Raw genomic sequence first — 21,750 nt, 5'->3', positions numbered from 1 at the left:
AGCATAGAGAGTCAGGCAACTAAAAGACACCACAGCATACTTAGGAGCTTCTGGCAGTTCATGGCTTCAGAGGGGGGAAGAGTTGGTTTCCTTTAAGAGTATGGCCAAAGGCAAACTTTGAAAGCAAGAAATGACGAGAAACTTAAGATTCCAGAGCATGGAGAAGAGCAGTGAGAAACCACTGAGACCCACAGCAGAGGTCCTGGGATCTTGGTTTTCTTGATGGTCATAATCCCAACTGCCAAGCTCGATTTCATGCAAATAGTCGGTAGTTATTAAATATTTCCCAAGAAGCTGAATTGCTTGCAGTTTGGAAGAACTCATGAAGAACACAGGGTCACCTTTGTGACTTTCAACGTGATCCTAAATCAGCAACCATATGTCCAGTGACAAACAACTGACCAACAGTTCCATTCACCTGCAAGACCTTGCCTAAACATTTATTTGAAAAAAAAAAGCTAGATAATTTAGTTAGTAACTTCATATTAGACATTAGATAATTAGACAAGCTTCAGTTAGACACAGTGGTAGATGGGGTTATACTGGACTATTTTTCAAAGAGTCTTAATTTAGTAGTTGTGTGTGCACACCTGCCTGCCTCTGCCTCCCTAGCATATGCTGCCCCAAGAACCTGCTGTCTGTTTTTCCATGGAATCCAAGATCAAACTCAAGCCCTCCTTCTAGTGAGCTAAGCACTGCACTTGGGAGCCATCGCCTCCCCTGGCGATTTTATTTGTAGGGACTCCAGCAACCCAGACAGAGTCCATTTGAGAGGTGACCAAAAGCGAAGGCGGTCTAGTTCAAGGCGGGCTGTGACTGATTGGTATCAGAAGGATCTGTACGTCCCAGTGGGACTGGATTCTAGACCCAGTCCGCACAAGTTCTGCGGCCACACGAGAAGCTCAGTGTCCTTTGGTGGCAGTTGTCTCTAAAGAAAAGGCAAACGGGCAGGTTTTCTCCTGTGGTTTCCTCGAGGCTCTTCACAAGCTGTAAAATCTCAGTATTATTTGTGAGCATAAGAAATTATCTGCAAGCCGGGCGGTGGTGGTGCACGCCTTTAATTCCAGCACTGGGGAGGCAGAGGCAGAGGCAGGCAGATCTCTGTGAGTTGGAGGCCGGGCTGGACTGACAGCCTCCAAAACAATACAGAGAAACCCTGTCTTGTAAAACCAAAAAAAAAAAAAAAAAAAAAAAAAAAAAAAAAAAGAAATTATCTGCAAGTAATGGTGATTCATAGTTAAGGTGTGCACGTGGCTTTAGACATATGAGGTAGAATTAGGGCTGGGGAGGTTGCTCAGTCGGCAGCAGTGCGAAAGGGACATGCGTGAGGACTAGAGTTGGTGTGCGTGTACACACGGGTCCAGAGCCCACAGATGAGAGGAAGCGTTCAGTGACTGTCTTCCTGAGTATGTAAGTTGGTGTGCATGTACACATGGATCCAGAGCCCACAGATGAGAGGAAACATTCAGTGACTGTCTTCCTGAGGATGGCTTTCTCTCTTCACTCACCGGGATAAGGTTCAGTTTGCCTTCCTTTTCCAAAACACACCAATATCTGTAGACGTTAAGTGTCTGTCCTGCCCAGTCCCGCAGCTGCTTAGTCCCAACTAAGCACACAGAGGCTCGTATTAACTATAAAAACTTTTTGGCCTATTACTCAGGCTTCTTTCTGGCTAGCTCTCTCTCAATTATTAACCCATTTCTGCTGAGCTACACGGTCTTGGCTTACCAGTGATGCCCAGACCTCTTGCTTCCTTGGCCATTATATGGATTCTTGCTGGTGACTCACTCTCTGTGTTCCTCTTTCCAGCTTTTTTCCAGTCTGGTAGCCCTGCCTATCCTTCTTGCCTGGCTACAGCCTGCCTGTCCAGTGTCCAAAACAGCTCCATTCACCAACCAATAAGAGAAACATATATCCACAGCACACAGAAGGACCTCCCCCCATAAAACACCTACTTTGTGATGAATAAGACTCCACTATGTGTAGGTCATGCTCTTTTTGATCCCCTCACCTGTGTCTAGGGTGATCCCGAGTCTTGGTTACTGTGACTCGTGCAGCCATAAGCGTGGGTGGCAAGTGTCCACATGGCAGGTCTCCTGGGCACTTTTCAAGTTCCCATGCAAGAGAAGGATGCCTGGGTCACATGGACGTCCTGTTTTTAGCATTTTGAGGCATTCCCCCCCCCATACTGACTGAATGGACCAGTTTTCCCCTTCAATCTCACCAACGTTTGTTGTCTGTTTCCTCCGCACTGCTTTCTTTCTTAGTGACAGCCCTTCTGACGAGAGTGGGGTGCAGTCTGGATGTCTGGGTTTTCCTCTCGTCAAGGGAGGGGGCTGGGGGCAGATTGCGGGGCGCCATGGCTGCTTTTCTTTGATTCACTCTCTCACGTTCAGCAGGTCCAAGGTCAGCTGCCGCCATTGATGATCCCCGTGTTCCCTCCTGACCAGCGGACCCTCGCTGCAGCTGCCCAACAAGGATTCCTCCTTCCTCCCGGTTTCAGCTACAAGGCTGGGTGCAGTAAGTACCACCGAGCTATTCATTCCCGAGTGGGTGGAGGATGTGGCTCCCAGCTGGACCATTGAGTGTAGCCACCACACCAACCTCAGGAAACGTGTCCCTTCACTCAGCGCATTTATTTTAGAGATAAAATGCAACCGCCGGGTGGGAAGGGGTTTTGTTGGTGTCCGTGAGTGCGTACCTCATTCCTGTGCTTCGAAGGCCAGCATTCTTCCTCTACACCTGGCTTTTGTGCCTTCTGTTTCCATTGTATGCTAAAATATGAACATAACTTGGGTTTTAATTTTTCCCCATAGATACTATCCTATAGTTTTTTCATTGTACAGTAGTAGGCTAACTGAATTCTGTATATTAAAAAAATTGGGACCTTGGAGTCCTTTGCGTAGTAGTAACGGCCGGTAATGGATGGACTGTGAGACAGTTGTCATAGGCTTGCGTGTCTGTACAGTGTCTGCTCCCACACTGGTCGTGGTGTTTGAGAAAGTTACAGGATCTTTAAGGTGGAGAGAGACGCTGAGTCACCCTGTGAATAACGTGACTCGCTGGGGTTGGACCGTGAGGGGGCTACAGCCCAACCTCACTTCCCATTTTCTCCTTGATGGCTGACTGTGGACTTCTGGCCTCACACTCCCGCCTCCGTGGAAGGCAGCCCGTCAGGTATCTCGCGGAGACCCTCCCTTCCTTGCCTCTTGTGTATACTTTGTATGGCAGCAGGGACATAACCAGCACTCAACAATTCCTCTGAACTTCTTAGTTCTTAGACCAGTGCATACTCTTTCTGGATGCTGGCCTCTCACCAGAATGGGTCACTCTCCCTGGTGTGATGACCCTCCTCCAACTCACGTCAGGGGTGATTTCCTGGGCCTGTGCATGGTCCCCTTTCCCCTGGCCCTTCTGTGATTTCCCGACTGTTCCATGTAATATAAAGATTTAAAGACTAGAACTAAGCGTTAAAATCACAGATGAGAAAAATGCAAAGCATCGTCTAGCAGGAAAATTAGAATGAATTTCTAGTCAAGTTGTGTAGAGATTCTTAAACTAAATGTCACAGCTCAAGTCTAGACTGGAAAAGTCCCTACTCCAGGCACCTCCCTAGGTAGCTGTTTACTCCTTTGGCAGCTATTCCTCTTGACTTTGTTTTCCGATGTTTTCAAATGAGGCAGCACATTTTATTTCCATCCAGGACCCTTGATTTATCAATTTCACAATACAAACGCACAGTCCTAATTTTTATAGATCATCATTTAATCCAGACACAGAATAACTCCTTTGAATAAGAACAACTAAGGGCTATATTCTAAGGATTTAAACTTCTCAGAACAATTTGCTTTCTCAGGATGGAATTTTGTATTCGATTGTTACCTTAAAGCTGTGCCTTTTTAAGTATAAAGGATCTTTGGTTTTCTGTTTGCCTGAAGAATTGCTCCTCGCTTGAAATAAATGTGGCAAATGTGGTTTTGTTTTTTGTTTGTTTATGTTTTTATAATCCAGCTTACTAAAACAACACAAATTCACTGCATATTTTGCAGAAGAGAAAAACATTCTGACAGTGAACAGTAGAATGACTATAGACCCAGGCAAGGGCAGGAACCACCCCCGCCCCCCTTTACAACCAGCGAGTTGAGTTTGTCGGGCCACAATGTGTCATGGATCAAACCAAGTTTTCCTTTGTGAAAATGGTTGGTATTTTAACTGTTGGCTAGTCATGCCTTCAGTGCTTAAGTTATAAGCGATTCCACTTTTTCAGTTACCTTGGAAATAAAATAGAACAAAGCTTTGACTGCTGCTGGCCAACTTCAGCTTGGCACCTTGCCAGACTCTGGAACTTAGCAGAAGTGGGTTGTGAAAGAAAGTGGCCTACCCTTGTTGACACCCAGGTTCTTGGGGCAAGCCTCAAGGAGGAGCTGGGCGGGTGTGATAAACAGTCTACAATGTCACTCCACCTCTCCACCAATCACATAGCAAGAAAGGAAATGGGGGGGGGGGGGCACAAAATGAAGCCGGCTCCCCCATCCTCAGCCCGCTTCTTTGTGGCTGTCAGCCTGATGCCTGTGTACAGCAGTAGCTTTGAGTGGTATGATGAGGTTCTCGGTGACAGTCACTGGTCCACCCACAAACCCTGTGGCTCCAAAGCTGCGTGGGGAACCTGGGGCTGGGATTGGTTCAGGTGCTGAAATGTGGAACTCAGAAGAGTTTGCAGTAGGCACATGCCGAGGAACCTGGCCAGTGCAGCCGGAGTCAGCACACCCTTATTTGGAGGAAAAGAGGCTTCTGGTTGGAGCACAGAGGCATTGTTCCCGTTTCGAAAATAACGATAAAAGTGTGGCTGCCACGGAGTAGACAAACACAGTGTCACACAGCTCTGTCTGCAAGGGTGCACAGCGCAGACCGATGGCAGCATAGCTAAGTAGCCAGGGACCTCTGAGCATGCACGGGAACATCAAAGGGTATTCCCCTGCATGCTCACCCGCGAGTCTGTGTCAGTTCGCAGCCATGCAAGTGCTGATAACACTCTCCAACAGTCTGCTTGGGCACAAAAAATACACGTCTTCACGAATCCATGCCTAGTTACTCATTTTCCTGCTTATTTCTTGAGACCTAAAAGAAAATACTTATAAACGTCTGTGGAGGTAGAAATAACGGCATTTTGTTGATTATTGTTTTGGATGACTGTAGACAGAGCCTCACCCCTGTAGCCCAAGCTCTCCTGCCTCAACCTATGGCACCTCAGGATTAGAGGTGTGAATCTCCATACTCAGCTACAAATAATGATGGATTAGTAAATTAAATGCTGTCTTACAAGAGAGAGGAGACCTGGGTTTGAAAGAGGCAGATAAAAACACTGTTTTGGTAGCTCAACTCAGTCTTACCCAATACACTTAAGGGAATAAAACTAAGTCAAATAACAGTTATTTTTTTAAAACTTGTTAGTACTGTCTCAATGCTTAAGCAGGCTGCAATGTGAAAAATAAATTTATAAGATGTAACTTAAAATTTCAAGCCTAATTTATTTCTGGCAGCACTAGCTCATTGGAAACAGAAAATAATCATGACGACCCATTAAATAAGTTTGGAATGCAAGGTACCCAAGATGTTGGTTCTGAAATATAAGTCAAGTGGGCACACAGACAATTTAGTTCAATCACTCCAAGTGGCTCAGAAGTGTAAGGACACTGCCTTCTGAGTAGAGCCCTAACTTGTTAAGTAAAAAACAAAAAATTCAGCCCACGAACTGGGAAGCTTCTGCCGAGCTCCTATTTTCAAATAAAAGTTTAAGTACCTTTGGCACCTGAAGAAATACTTTATGTTGGGAGGAAGACAATCCCCCCCCATAGTTGTTTGCCTTAGAAAACCAATCCTACCCTAAAGGGAGGATGTAAACGTGGAGTGTGTGTGTGTGTGTGTGTGTGTGTGTGTGTGTGTGTGTGCGGGCGCGCGCGTGTGCATGCGTGTGCGTGTGTTGGTGTGTCCCAACACTCTCCGCTGGGGGGGTGTGTTTGAGACGGACTGCTGAAGGCTTGAGGTTTGCTGTGCTGCTGTCTCTGTCTCTGGGCCCTTCCCTCTGTGCCAGGCTTCTAGCTGTTGATGTTCAGGAGACCCCCGGTCTCTGCAGCAAGTGGCTTAGACACAGAATTGGGAGAAACAGATGACTCACTCACTGGCAGCTTTAACCCTCTGCCCCTTCTCTCTGTTTGTGCCCAGCATTTCCAACCCTACAACTCTAACAGTCACAAGCATTGGAAATTTTGACAGAGAGGCGTTTTACAGGGAAATAATAAAATCTTGAGAAACGTCAGAATTCCATAAAAGAACATTTTTTTATGCATCGTATAAAAATAACTTGGAAAAGAGCTGGCTTGATCGGTTAGCGCAAGGTGTGAATTGAGTGTGTCATATGACAATTGACATAGAGTCTCCCTGATAGATGGACAAGAACCCAACTTCCCAAGCCAAGGACCTCAGGGTGGTCCTGGTTAACTCCCAGGGGCCATGCTGGGTATTTTAACAATTCATAGAAAATATAGAGGCATCTCTCTGGTACTTTGCAAACTTTCATGTTTACGTTGTGTGAACTTTTCTACTTAATAAGGGTGAGTGGTTGTATATTTTTCTTTTCTCGTGAGGGTGACATTAAAATGATTATGTCACTGGAAGTGCCTTAACTTGGGAAGGTTCCAGAACTTTCCACCCAGTGTGGTGTGTACATTGTGGCTTTTGTTGTTTTAATTCTGTTGTCCCCTCTCATTTTTTTTAACCAGGAAGCTTTCATGAACACAAAGTGGCAAAACTTACTCCAACAAAACTTAGAGAACCATGTACACTGTTGTGAGGTTAATCGATTCATAGATCTATACCAGTTGATTCTTCCCTGCGGGTTTTCTCTTGTGTTTGTTTTGTCAAAATCGGCCCAGTCCCAGATAGGCAACAGCAAAGTATAAGCACTTGGAGTGGCAGAGCTTGGAAGTGGAATGAGGTTCCAATTCTGCTGGTCTGTTTCCCCTCCAGCAAGTGTGGTGGTTTGGAGAGGAAGTGTCCCCCATAGGCACGCACGTGGGTGGAGCTGTTTAAGACAGTTATGGAAACTTTCGGAGGCGGAACCTTGATTGAAGGAATACATCACCACGGGTGGGCTTTGAGAATCCACAGCTTCCCCCCACTTCCTCTTCTTTCTGTGTGTGTTTCCTGTGTGTGAATAAGTGTGATGTCTCCCTCCCTCTGATTTTGCTCCTATCTGCAGGACAAGCTTCCCCTGTTATAGACACATGCTGCCCTGGCTGGCTCAAAATGACTCTTTACAGGAATAAACACTTTCAAACTCAGCAATTAAACCAGACTCCCCCGAAGGCTTTAACTTATAAAATTTAGGGAAGGCAGAGAATTAGGGGGTCCAGGGAGAAAAATTAATCACAATCATTTTAACACAATAGAGAAGCTTTAAGATGCGATTTGCTCTCCCTTCCTCTGCTGATAGACATGGGGCCTGCAATTTTGATCATTCTGCTCTCCCCTTCTGCTGGTTTTAATAAATGTGCATCACATGGATGGGTTTGGGTTTGTGCTTTGGTGATTGCTTGGACACTGATTGCCTATGACCTGTGCGTCATCTGACACTGAGGACGCTGTTAAATCATAAATTAGCATGTGGTCTTCTAAATGCTGGCTCATGGGCCCTGTGCACCAGAGAGACACAATGGAACCCACACAGACTCACATCAAGCAAGGCAACATGTGGCGTTAACTAGAAACAGAACATGTCAACAAGTTAGCCTGGGGAAGTTGGTGGTATTTAATTCCTAAACATTAATTTTATTGTGGCGTATGAGGAACTAATTAGCTGAGTGTTTCCTTTCTTATTGGAAGAGGAAACACTGTTCAGAAAACTGATGAGCAAATACAGCATATTCTAGGTTTATTAAGCTTGGCTTATCAACTTCTATTTATTTGAACTAATCTCATAAGGCAATTAAGTATTCCAATCACTATATGGCTATTTTATTTAGCACATTTCTGAAAAATTAGTCGATGTGCTTAAATGCAAGGAGAGTATGTGGATGCATCTCTGCTTTCATAGGGCCAAGAGTGACTAAATACAGTTTCAAAAATAAAAAAAAGGAAGAAAGAAAAAGAAAAATCGCATAACTGCTTCAATGGGCATAATAAACAGACAAGTAGAGACAGACACGTGAAAAAATGGTAGCAGAAAACATCTCAGACTTGGTAGTAATAAAGAAAGCAGTAAAAGTTAAGGGTGCAACAGACCATGGAGCTGGAGCGACGGTCTGGAGGTTAAAAGCACCACTGCTCTTCCAGAAGACCCTAGTTGATCCCCAGTACACGTGTTGGTGACTCATAGCCACTTGTGACTTCATCTCCAGATGACCTGATGCCTTCTTTTGTCCTTTGTGGGCATCCACATACATAGGTCATGTGCTCACCAGGACACGTAAATAGAGATAAACATGAGTTTAGAAAGAGGTGATTCCCATCGCAATTCTACCACATCTACAAACTCTGTTCTCTTCCTCTGCCTGGGCGAGCCCCAGCTAGGAGTGATTCTGATCCTAGAGGCAAGGAGAGGCACCTGCGAATGCTGGGTGTGGTGTCCTCACCCTCTGTTTCTGCTGACTTTATGACACCACCTTCTCTCGGGGTCTTAGGGTGTGTTATCATTTTCCTTGTGTGCCTTCACTTTTCCAACATTTGGGCCATCAGAGGGAAGCCTGTACCAGCTACTTCATTTGTAATCAAAAATAGCTACTTCTAAAGAAGACAAATCATTGTCATTGTAACACGTCACAACTCAATATTGGGTGGGGTGACCCAAGCTTCACAATAAAGACCATCAGAATGAAAAACTTCTCACTCATTCTCTAGGTCACGGCCTAAGCAAGTCCATCTCTTCCAGGCTGCAGGGTACAGTTGTGCTGTGTTGGAAGTGGGAGATTCTATTACATCACTCCCAGGTGTATGGAAACGGCCATTTAGAGTCTTGTAGGCTAGGAGGCTTCCCAGATGTATTTACCACCAACCTCTTCATCCCCGCTGCCTTGCTTACATCTCCATCCCTGTGGCCAATGTCTGACAGGAAGCAATCTGAGAGAGGCAGAGTTTTCTGTGCCTACAGTGGAAGAAGGGAGGCGGTCCGTCCTGGTGGGAAGGGATGATGCTGGAAGCCTGGGATGGGCACTGTCTTAGCGAGGGTTTTTATCGTTGTGATGAGACACCCATGGCCATGGCAACTCCACAAAGCCAGCATTGAATTGAGGTAGTGGCTCACAGTTCCAGAGACTCAGTGCATTTTCATCATGACGGGATGCATGGCAGTGTGAAGGCAGATGTGGTACTGCTTGCATTTTGACCAGGAGGCAGCAGGAAGTCAGTTGACTCACTAAGTGGTTCCCTGAGTATATGAAACCTCAAAGCCTGCCCCCACAGTGACACGCTTCCTCCAAAAGATGTGGCCCAGATTAAAGGCTCGCCTTCCAGCCTCAAGATGTGGATTAAAGGAGTGTGTCACATCTATCCACCTCCAACAAGACTAAGCTTCCTCCAACAAGGCCACACCTCCTAATAGCACCACGCCCTGTGAGCTTTGGGGGCCAAACACATCCAAACTAGCACAGGCACCCACATTGTTTCTGTCTGGAGGCAGAGTGACCAGCGTCCCTCAGGGCCACCTCCTAACAGTTCCACAGCCTTCCAAACTGGAGGCCAGTAGGCCACACGAACCTCTGAGGGACATTTCCATGCAAGCCATGACACCTGAAGACCACAGACTCTGGGCACAACCCAAGAAATGAGATGACTGACCTGGCTGAACAACAGAATGACTGTAAGAAATGTAAACAATTTAATTGCATGCTAAACCTTAAGGACAAGTCTGGGATGAAAGCAAAAAAAAGAAAATTTGATTTTGTCTCAATTGACTCAAAAGAATTCCTTTCTTCCAAATTGCTACCTCTTAATATTGTAATCACACTAGATCCATTTTCTCTATGCCATTCCATTTCCACAAGACACAGAGGCGGGATGTCGGCATATATTGTAATATAGGTCTGGTTGTGGAAGCAATTAGTTAATGAATGTGCCCCTCTGTGCAGCTTAACGTGAGTTACTGTTCAGTCCTTTAAATGATGCCTCTGCAGTAATGCTGGATCTCAGAGGTAGGAGGAGCCTCCTTTGATTCATTGTCCCCTTTTCTGAGATACCAAAGTTCCTCAGATGATTAATCCAGGATTTCCATTCACACTGGAATTCTCCAATTATGACCCAAGAGTTGAAGGGAAAACAAGTGTTTTGCCATTTATATGCAGAAACGTCTGTCTGCTCTGAGGGGTATTTCCTGAAGTATTCATAAATTAATCTCTTTCTAAACTAGCTATCGAGGTAACTATTAAATAGGATAAAGTTTTCATTTGCCACGCTACATTAAAAAGTCATAAAACTATATTTTATTAAAAGAAAACCTCCTAGTGAAAAAGTATTAGCCTGTGACAGGGCAGTTAAGAGCCAGCCATTATCACACAGTGTCTTCTTTTTAAACATCTGCAGAGTTAAACAAGGCCTAATGTATTTTACTTTCTCAAATAAAATTCACTAAGAATATTTGCATTCATTCCTTACCATTTGGTGGGAGTTAATACAAAATATTACCGTGTCTCATAACAATTTTCACACTAAATCATGTTACACTATTGTAGCAAAATTTTAAAGGCGGATCCAGTTTCTGCATTGAGAAAGACTTTCTGCTTCTCTGTGCCTGGGTTCAGCAAGCTGTTTGAGGATAGCTGTTATATACCTAAGAGTTCTGGGCTGGAGAGATGGCTCACTGGCTGCTCTTTTAGAAGTTCTGGGTTTGATTCTCAGCACCCAGATGGTGGCCCTTAACCTTCTTTAACTCAATTCCATAATCTCTAAAACCATCTTCTGGGTTTCATGGGCACTGTAAGCACCCGTATGTGCAGAGCTAAAACAAAAAAAAAAACTCTTAAAAACCACCAGTAAAGAATAAATAAATACAAAGAGGATGAAAGTACAGCTATTCTTACTGGTATGAAGAGTCACACTTAAGCTTTCTGGGATTACAGAGTATACTGGCAGAAGACTATCACAGGGGAGAAGGATAACTTGTCATACCTTTGTATGAAATATTTTCCAGTATGGCTTTGGATGTACTCAGACACTTTAATAAAATGATAATTACAAACTTGCAATGAAAAGAATACTGTAACACTTTGGAAACAATACTATTTACTTAAAACCATCATATTTAGTGGTGTGTGTGTGTGAGTGTGTGTGTGTGTGTGTGTGTGTGTGTGTGTGTGTGTGAAGACAACTTACAGCAGTTGGTTCTCTTCTCAGGCACCGATTAGTCTCAAGTTTTCAGACTTTGTGGCAAACCCCTCTACCCTCTGAGCCGACTCACTGATCTAAATTCTTTTAAAATAAAGATCTAGAAAAGACAGGTTATGGAGTATAAAAGGAGTATAATTGTTCCCTGAAAATATGTCACAGAAAATGAATCTTTTCTTTCTTTTAGATTCTTTTTGAGAATGTGGTGTGGAGAATTGAAGCCAGGGTGCCTTGTGTAGACAAGCTCTTTAGGCCTGAGGGGCACCCCATACCCTTCTCTGTATGACCTAGGCCTCCACCCTTCTCCACTATCTGTTATTGTTTTCTATAGGAAGCCAAACACTGAGTTTGTCTGAATGAAACACTGTATAAAAAGCAATCTGTTTCTTATTTGCAGAATTGTTTGCTCATAATATGTTTCTTTCATTCAACCCTAAACTTTGGATCCACCAAGTGACAGCTCTAGTTCTAGACATTTGATTAGCTTCATAAATAAATAAACTCTCCATTCACTCACTCATTCATTCATTCACTCACTCATTCGTTCATTATAAAATGTGTTAAAGGAGTCAGGCACTATGCCAGGTAGTGAGTATTTAAAGGTGTGTAAAACACAGTCCCTGCTTTTGCTGTGCCCATAATCTAGCTGGGAAGAATTGAATTACTCTAGTCTGAGTTTCTGTGTCCACCAAAAGCTCACATGCTGCAATTCCTGTGCTCCGGGGTGATTCTTTTGGGAACTAGAGCCTTCAGGACAATGGTTAGGTCATGACAGTGAAATCCTTAGGAATAAAGATTGGGAAAACTGCTTTGCCTCTTCTGTGGATGGTTTCTATGAGTAGCATTTATGAAATGATAAACAGTCTGTCATTAGATACAAAATTTGTCAACCCCTTGCTTTCAGGGTTCCCAGCCTCCAGAGGTATGGCAAGTTAATGCTAGTTAGGCATGAGCAGGACTGGTCCCTGTTAGCCTAGCACTTTGAGGGCTGAAGGAGAAGATTGCTGAAGAGTTGTAAGCCACCCTGAGCAAAACAGAGCTGGGGTGGGGAAGATAAGAGAGGGTGCCAAGGAAGGCTGCCTTGTTTTCTGGGTACCTTGTTTTCGATAACCCTGCATGGTGGGTCACCCATGATGATGATGTAAACAATACCAATATGTTGTTAATATGCCTAACATTTGAAAGGAAGTGTTTGGAAGGGAATTCATCCAAACCAATGAGTGAAAACATACCCAGGAATGGTTCTGAGGGTGGGGATTGATCTCTATGTCCAATCTTGAGTGATGAAAGCAATTAAACACTTGATGTGGTGGAGGCACATTCTTACACAGAAATCAAAAGATAGAATACGGTATACCTGACCGTACATAGTATGACAAGGGGAAGTCTAAGACATGACAGTACAAGGGAGTCATTTAAGGACCTGAGACTTATTCAAGGAAATATTTTACAGCTTACTATGAAGATACTGTCAAATAACTGAAGAACTAAAACCTTGGTTGAGGTCATATAAGGCATCTATGCATCTATATTTCCATCTATCCATCTATCCATTTATACATTCATTTATTCATTCATATACCCCATGTCTTCCTACACACACATCATTCCATTTGTCCACCCTCCCATCAATCCACCTACCCTATCCACTTATTCATCCATCCATCGATCCATCCATCAATCCATCCATTCATTCTTCTATCCACTCATCCATACATCTACTCATCCATCCATCCACTCACCCACCCATCCACTTATCCATCCACCCACTCATACATACACACATTCATTCTTCTATGTACTCATCCATACATCCATACACCCACCCATCTACTCATCCACACCCTGGTAAAACTACAACTCTTTCAACTTGTCTCCCAGATGCAAGTCACTTACCAAAGAAATACATTCTCCACTGAGTTTCCATGGGCCCTTGTGACAGCACTCAATAATTATTCATTTATGATATATATAATATAATACATATTTATTGGCTATATGCTGTGTGTTAGGACCTAAAATGTAATATTTAGTAAGAAAAGCATGGTGTCTTTCCCAGGCATTCCCAGCTTATATAAAATCCTCCTTCTCCTCCTCCTCCTCCTCCTCCTTCTTCTCCTCCTCCTTCTCCTCCTCCTCCTCCTTCTCCTCCTCCTCCTTCTCCTCCTCCTCCTTCTGCCTATTGCTACCATTATTAGTCCACTCTCAGTTCCTAACAGTGCAGCATCACAGAGAAGGAAAAGTCATGGAGAACACAGGGTTAATTTGACTCATGCTTCTAGAGTTCCGTGGTCAAAGGAAAGCATCAGAAAATTGCCCTCTTATCTGAAGATGTATTATGGCGCATAACATGATACCAAGAGTCATGATAAACAGGATCCCTGTCTCCTAAATTCCCTGGCATTCAGTCATGAGGCCTCCAACTCTAGTCTAAACACTACAGTTACAAGGCTGGAAATACAGCTCAGCAGTAAAATGGTCTTGCTGGTTACTTCAGTGGACTGAGTAGGACACGAGTTCAGTTCCTGGCACCCAGAAACACCTGCCAGTCCAGCTTCAGGGAATCCGACCTCTTCTGACTGTCTTACGTGCCCTTATATGCCTGCAATAAACACACATAGATACATGCCCACTCACACCAAAAGGAACTAAACCTTAAGAAATTAACACCACTGTTATACTGTGTTTCCAACTACTTAATCCTTCACAGTGAAGACTCGGTTTCAACACACCAACTTCTGGGGATGCTTTAAGTATCATACAAACTGTATTTCAAACAGCCTCATTGTATAGTTCTCGCTGGGGAGGTAGTTTTGCTGTATATGCTACCTGCTGCTAGGATTCCAGGCATGCACTCCAGCTAACCAACTGATATTCATGGCTTTTACTTTCCATGCTTACCTGGGTCAGTTTTATAAGTGAAAGCATCATGCCAGCAAGGATTATGCTTTTATGTTACAGTGTCTACACATAGCTATACCTGATACATGTTAGTAAAATGAGCATTAAGCAATCCGTCCATTATGAAAGTTGAACTATATGTTTTTAAATTAGTCTGTGAAACTCTCTAAAGTAATCCTTTTTATTATATAAAGAAAGTTGATGATATTATTTTCAGTTTTGAGATCTTCCTAAATGGATTTTAAACGTATCGTATCTCTTACTGATTTGTGAAGATCACACACACACACACACACATATGTATACAAATATATGTACATACGGATGCACATACAAACACCTGTATCCAGCCCCAGATTGTGTACCTTAAATTCATGTCATAAACAGACACATAAACATGTATACACAAAAATATGAAATAAATCTTAAAAGATAAATGCCACAGTTAGATTATGTTCCCAATTTCTTAATCTCACAGTAAAGATTAAGTATAAACACATGTATGTGTATCTGTGTATATATGTACACATAGTTTTATATAGATATTATATATATGTTATATAAAACACATACATATATAATATATGTAGAATGGTCCAAACTGAACCTAACACACAGTAAATATTAGCTACACACACTTAAAAACCAGTGGGAGAATAGGGAATTTTGAGGAAAATGGGATTTATTTCCTGAAGTATACACCAAAATAAAATGGAAAGCTCACCTGTGGTTCTCTCCTCTATTTTCTTATGTCTCTTTTCTGCCAATTAATTGGTGCCTAAGCTCGCTGCAGGGGCTGCCCCTTCCTCTCCTGTTCCATCCGGATTAGTTCAGGCCATTATCATTTCCCACTGGATTTACTGCTATGGGTTTAACGTGTCTCTTTGTCTCGCTTCTCCCTCTTCCAATCGATCTCTCTCTAGTCACAAAATTGATCTATCAGGAACACAAATCCGGCTGTGTCACTACCCTGCTTAGAGTATCAGCCACTGACCTACCACTGTCAGCAGAGTAAAATGCAAGGCTCTGTGAGCTTTGAGTTCTGCTTACTACGTGATCACACGGCTCACCGTTTCCTGCCTGCACTGGGTCATATAGAGAAGGATGTACCCGTAGATGTGGTAACAAATCTAGGAGCACGAACGGTGTATGCACTGCCTAGTGAGTGGCAGGGCCTCACAAGCAGGCAATGCTGACTGCTCATTCTCCCAGCAGCCTTTGGGATGGATCAAAGCAACAGCTTCCTTCTCAGCCCCCTTCTACAGTGTCCTGGTAAACCTCATTTTGTCTCAGGCTCCTACGGAGCTCTTCATCTGAAAGTTAGAGAAGAGCAGGGTGTGCTCCGTGCATATCTGAGAAGGTGCTCAATCTGTTCTAGGAAGTGGTGGAGGCTGCTGTATGCTCTTGCAGACAGAGACATGGGAGGTAGGTGCTGCAGGGCCCTGAAGTGTAATCTCTCAGTGAAAATAGCCGTTGTCTGGGAATACGCAAACCAACCATCTCCCTCTTGCTAGTCTCTTCCCAGGCTAAGTATTTACCTTGAAGTTCCTAGAATACCTTCAGTTCTCGGTCAGTTTACATGTGTTCACTTGATTGTTCCCTCATTTGATAACAAATGCCAGCAGGACAAGGACCTCAATGTGTGCATGTTTGTTTGTGTGTGTATGACTGTGAGTACATGTGCACTTGTATGTATGCATGTGCATGTGTGCATATGTATGTGCATGCATATGTGTGTGCAAGCATGTGTATATGTGCATGTATGCGTGCGTGTGGGTGTTTAGTTCTTATTTCCTGGCACCTAGAAAAAGAATTCTGGTGTTGTCAGGGAAGCAAAACAAAGATACAGTGAAAGCCACAGGCTGATGAAGTATTTACCACTGTGTTTCAGTGAAGTTGGTGGTTTCAGCAGCCTCTGCTTCAGGTCGGGAAGCTGCTGACTGCTTTACCTGACCCTGGCAAAGGCCACAACCAGTTCTCAAAGCCCTTAGCTAAATCACCCTGTTTGGAAAAACTGTTTTTCTGTCCTCTATATAGCGTAGCCATGTAACATAACTAGAGATGGGTGAAATGTCACTTCTCACTATTGAAACTCAACACAATCAGCAAGGCTTCTGCAGGGTTTAACACCAGCCTCAGCATTGGCCTTCACAGATACACTGTAATGTTGGCTGTGGTGACGTCAATGACTAACAACCTCTTGTAGCAGGCATGTTAGTCTTTACTCTTTCCACTCATGAGCCTCTAACATCCAGGAAGTGTTGACATCACCCCAGAAATAACAGGTATATAAAATAAGGCATACAAATGAAAGATTTACTGATAATAAACAATAACAAATTTTTATTTTAAAGTAATTCTATGCTATACATGCAACTTTGTCACTTGGTAAGCACCAGAGCAAACTTGTAGGTGAATAATATAAGTGTGCGTAGTATTTTTTAAAGCATCAAATCTTGGCTGAATATCCATACTATAGGGTGTAGACCATCTTCCGCATTTTTCAGGGTCCTCCATGGCTGAGAACAGCACTTTATGTAACTAGGATATAAAGTGGCTGAAGAGTGTTTAGGGCTGGCCAGATGGCTCTGTAGTTCAAGCACTCACCACTCTTGCCTGACCTGGGTTTGGTTCCCAGCACCTACACCAGGTGGCTCACAGCCATCTCTAAATCCAGTTCCAGAGGATCCGGTGCCCCCTTCTGGCCTCTGGAGGCATCTGCATGCTCATGGTGCTTGGGCAGGCGCACACACACACATATATATATATATATATATATATATATATATATATATATATATATATATACACATAAATAAAATATTTTAAAATGAAATTGTTGAAACTTCCATCCTAATCCCAAGTTAAAAGTCACCTAATAATTCTTTGATATGAAACTCAAGTCAGCAAATCAAAAGGCACGTTATAAAACTCAAATAATCTAATTTAACCCAAAATACACTAATGTTAGACATGCTGAGGGATGACAGTAAGGAAATACTGAAAGTCATTGTTTTAAAAAATTAAACCATTATTTTCCATGAGAGACAAACTAAATTTTTGTATATAGAATAAAAATGCTGAAATCTGTAGCATGCTATAGCCTGGAGGCTAATCTGAAATGTTTCCAGCCAAGGTGGGCCACATGTGGTGTGAGGGGTCAGGTGTTGTGTGAGGGGTCAGGTGTGGTGTGAGGGGTCAGGTGTGGTGTTTTGGTGCCGATTCTATGTAGTCAGACGCAAGGTTGCTATGAGACCCCATGATATAGTACATGACGGCAGGTTCCTTAAATGTTGATGCTGAATTAATTTTGGGCATTTTGTCTTGAGAACCCTTTTACCCTTGCCTACTTTCTTACAACCCCCCAAACTCAAATGCCTGACCCCACGTGGGGTTGTGACCCACAGTGAAGGAAGCTAGGCCTTGGTGTATTTTTCAACCTAATAAAAATTTTTTATTTTGAGCTAGAATTTTCCAGTCTTGGACTTGAAATAAGAAAATTAACTTTGGAACGGTTGAGGGAAAAACTGTTCAAATGGTTAAAAGCTGAGAAAGGAATAAAAGAAATTACTTTTAAATGGTTGAAAGTCAATTTGAATAACATACATGATTGGACTTTAAAAGTCAGAATTTTCCATTATCTGCTATTCAATATGTTCCTCATAAGGTATTTACAAAATACGCCACTATTTTCTTGGGTCAGTTCATTGAGGGATGGCTTGAATGAGTGACAGTATTTCTTTCTACAAGATTATCCTGCTCTGGTAGCTTCTGATTTTTGATTTACCATTTATGAATTCTCATGGGATACCCATGTCCTCTTCAGAGCATGGCATGTTTATAAAGATACATTCTGAGTTTCCTTAATTAAGAATTAATTTATTCACCTCTGCAAACCCAGGCCAAGCCACAGCGAGGTGCGGCACGTTAGGGCTTTATTACATCGTCAGTGGCCACACAACTAATTCGACCCGTAGAACACACGCACACACAACTGCTTGCTGCCTATGACTACTTCACACGTATCCATACGTTTAGACATGTGCCCGTGTGATGTGCGCACAATGCTGTTTATACACAGACACAAGGAAAGGTAGCTGTGGATATGGTCATGAACATAGGGAATGGAAATGGTAATATTCTGGTATGTACTTTTTCAAGAAAATGTTACAGACTGGATTAGATCTCAACTTTTGACCTTTACATATACAGATAACTTTATTACTCTTTAGTCGTTAGTGACAGAGAAATCCAAACCACCTTTGCAAGCGTGCAGTCCTATCCAAATGCATTGAGAGCTTGAGTTTCTGAGATCTAGGTCACAAGTCCACCTGTCACTTAATCTCCTGAGTGATATCATTAGATCTGCATTTCTATCTCCTTTTTCTTTCTTTCTTTTTTGTGACAGGATCTTTCTGTGTAGCTCAGACTGGACTGGAATTCACTGTATCACCCAGGCCGTCCTAGACTTGATATTCTTTCTGCCTCTGCCTCTGCCCATGCCCCTGCCCCTGCCTCTGCCTCTGCCTCTGCCTCCTCTGCCTCTGCCTCTGCCTCACAGCTGCTAGAATTACAAGCAGGATCTGCCCACCATCATGGACAAATGCTCCTTTCTCATCTGCTGCCTTCATGTACCTGTATCCAAATCTCTTTGGTGATAGAGAATGAAAATGTGTCTCATCTCTGCTCTCTTCCATGGATCACCAGTTAGGCTGCATTTCCGTTCCCAGTCTGAGCATCACACTCAGGTTCTGATACAGGTTTCAAGGACTGCTTTTTGTCCCTTGAGCCCCTGCCACCTGAAAGCCAGCAAAGCCACAAAATCTCCTATCCCCCCCTTTAACTAATCTTTAAAGCCTAGAAGCCACCGCCTTTAACTCCTATACCACTCAGCAATGGCCTGTGAAGCTCACACGTGCTCCTGGGTAGGAGAGATTAATGTGCAATGACTAGAGACCAGATTTGTTTAATTTCATTGTGTATGTCTCCCACAGCACCCGGCAGATTCCTAATCACATGGTGGATATAGCAAGTGCTTATTAATTGATTAATTTACAACAGGGGAAGTAAATTATATAAATGAATTATCACTGTGAAGAGCACCAGAGCCTGTACATGAGCGTTTCAGTTAATTTTAAGATTGTGTTCATTAAACGAGGGGTACAAATGAATTACAGTGTTGTAGGCATTTACATGATCGATTCTAATAACCACACAATTATAATATTTACCATTTTCCCTAGTTTGTACAAACGAGTTTCAATTTTAAACATTCCAGCTTCCCTCCATTGAATTGGCGTCACATAGATTAAGCAATGAATAATACCAAATGGTAGCAGACCCAAGCGTACGACATCATCTGCCTGTCCCCTTGTCTCATGTCCGTCCTGTCTTTACAGGAGTTCCTCACTAGCGGTCGAGCCTGCTATAATGTTTGCATGCGCTTGACTCTTTAAAGATGAAACCTCCCTGGTCACGCAGAAGTTCTGCCGGCCGGCGGCAACTGGCTTTTGGGAGCCCGTTCCCAGTTCCCTTTCTCCTCTCCTTACCTTGCCACGTTCATTCCAGGTCAGTTTTCCCTAGCTTCCCTCCAGTGAGTCCCCTGTCCTGCCCCATTTCTGCAGGCCTCACCTTACCATAAGCCTCCCTTCGCTGTCCGTCAACCGTTTGCCCAGTGTCTTCCTGTCGCTCACTGTTGCTGTGATAACATCCCCTAGCAAAGCCAGCTTGGGGGAGTTTACCTTAGCTCACGATTCCATGGTGTACCATGGCAGGGCAGTCAAGGTGGTGGGTGCTTGAATCAACTAATCAGCCCCACAGTCAAGGGCAGAGAGAATGTGGTGCAGTGCAGTCCACATTTTAGGCTGACTCTTAGAGCATTAGTTAAAGGTACTGAGATAATAGCAACCACCCTGCCCGACAGGCCAGCTCTCTCTCTCTCTCTCTCTCTCTCTCTCTCTCTCTCTCTCTCTCTCTCTCTCTCTCTCTCTCTCTCTCTCTCTCTCTCTCTCTCATGTCTCTCTGAGAATTTCTTCCCAGATCATATTAACAATTAAAACCAACCATCGCACACTTGTTCTTAAAGTTTACAGGGGCCTCAATGTTCCTTAGATCCTAGAGCTTAATCTACACCAATCCTGGCACCTGTTTATTTGGGGATTTGTTTTCAGCTGTACTTCCTCATAGCTGATGCAATCAAGGCACATAGCTTCAGGTTTAGACGGATGCTTACCTCTCTCCGAGCTCGGAACACAAATATCCAAACCAGATTTTCCTACTCCTTCACGTGACTCCCTCAGTGTCCTACTCTGGCGTGGCAATCGTATTCCTTGTCCCTGTCATGAGCCCAGATCGACCCTGTCTTCTGTCAGCGTCTGTGGTGGAAAGTCTGGAAGTCACCCTTGACCAGTCCCTGCCTTGTCACGGAAACAGCCAACACCCTTGTCTGTTGTCCTCCCTCAGATGTTGTGTTCTCCCCGTACCACGCCTGGTCACCTGCTAACCAGAAGTCTGCTTCTGTGGCTCCCGCTTGCTAGCTAAGGCATCTTAGTCGCTTCTCTTCTTCACACGCGGGCTTCACTTTCCTCTGCAGGACAGACCTAGATGCCTTAATAGTTGCTTACAGAATCCCCAATAATTAGGTGACCACCTGGTGCGCTCCACAGCCCCGTTCACCTCTGTGTCAGCACCCGCTCTGTAGCACGCCCACCCTGGACCTAGAACATTGCACAAGACTTCCATCGTGTGTCAGCTCTTTGTAAGCACCCTCTCTCTGCCCAGAATGCCTTTTTCTCACCTTCCCCCAGCCTAATTCCCCTAATTCAAGGTCAACTTAATCATGACTTTTTCCAGAGGGTTCTTTGTTCTCTTAAACAAGATTTGGGGGAACCCAATATATGTTTACAGGATTATGTATTTCCTTACTAAATGTTGTATTTTATAGCAGACTGTTTTAATTTACCCAGCCCACATCAACTATAAACCCCATGAAGGTCAGATCCCCAGAGGTCCATTTCTCTTTGAAACCTGGAGCAAACATATGATTTGGGGTGATCTCCTTTGCTGTTACTTTAACTGCCAACTTGACACAGCCTATGTTATCTGGGGAAAGAGTCTCAGTTGAGGAATTATTGAAATCAGATTGCCCTGTGACTGTCTGTGGAGATTGTCTCGACTGTCCATCGCTGTAGAACATTCAACCCATTGCGAGCAGCATCGCTCCCTAAGCAAGGCCCTGAACTGTGTGAGAAATCCAGCTGAACAAGCAAGTGGGCAGCATAGATATGCCCGTTCAGTGGTCCCTGAAACCAGAGCCAAAGTGTGTTTCTTTCTCTGGTCCTTTTTAGCCTTTTGGCTCCAATTTTAGGGCCAGGGTGCATTTCTTTCACTGACTGTTATTCCAGTGACAAAGTGTGTTCCTTTGACACTGGTTTCAGGGTCAGGGTACACTTCTTTGCTTCTGGTGGCAGGGCAAAA

The 21,750-nt window shown here is 43.7% G+C and overlaps 1 protein-coding gene across 15 annotated transcripts in view; it reads left to right on the top strand.

The window, feature by feature from the left end:
• Sox5 (SRY-box transcription factor 5) overlaps window positions 1–21,750 on the top strand; it is a 936,665-nt gene that overhangs the window by 815,743 nt on the left and 99,172 nt on the right. For 10 of the 15 annotated variants that reach the window (XM_040743583.1, XM_040743581.1, XM_040743582.1 and 7 more), the window contains one exon: window positions 2,397–2,520. In XM_040743583.1, coding sequence (XP_040599517.1) covers window positions 2,397–2,520 — 124 coding nt within the window. The remainder of the gene's footprint in view (window positions 1–2,396; window positions 2,521–21,750) is intronic. The other 5 variants (XM_040743573.1, XM_040743578.1, XM_040743575.1 and 2 more) reach the window with 1 other exon arrangement.

This window comes from Mesocricetus auratus, unplaced genomic scaffold, assembly GCF_017639785.1.
Source record: "Mesocricetus auratus isolate SY011 unplaced genomic scaffold, BCM_Maur_2.0 Super-Scaffold_100001, whole genome shotgun sequence".
NCBI classification, from domain to species: Eukaryota; Metazoa; Chordata; class Mammalia; order Rodentia; family Cricetidae; genus Mesocricetus; species Mesocricetus auratus.
This window is presented reverse-complemented; position numbering and strand designations above follow the sequence as displayed.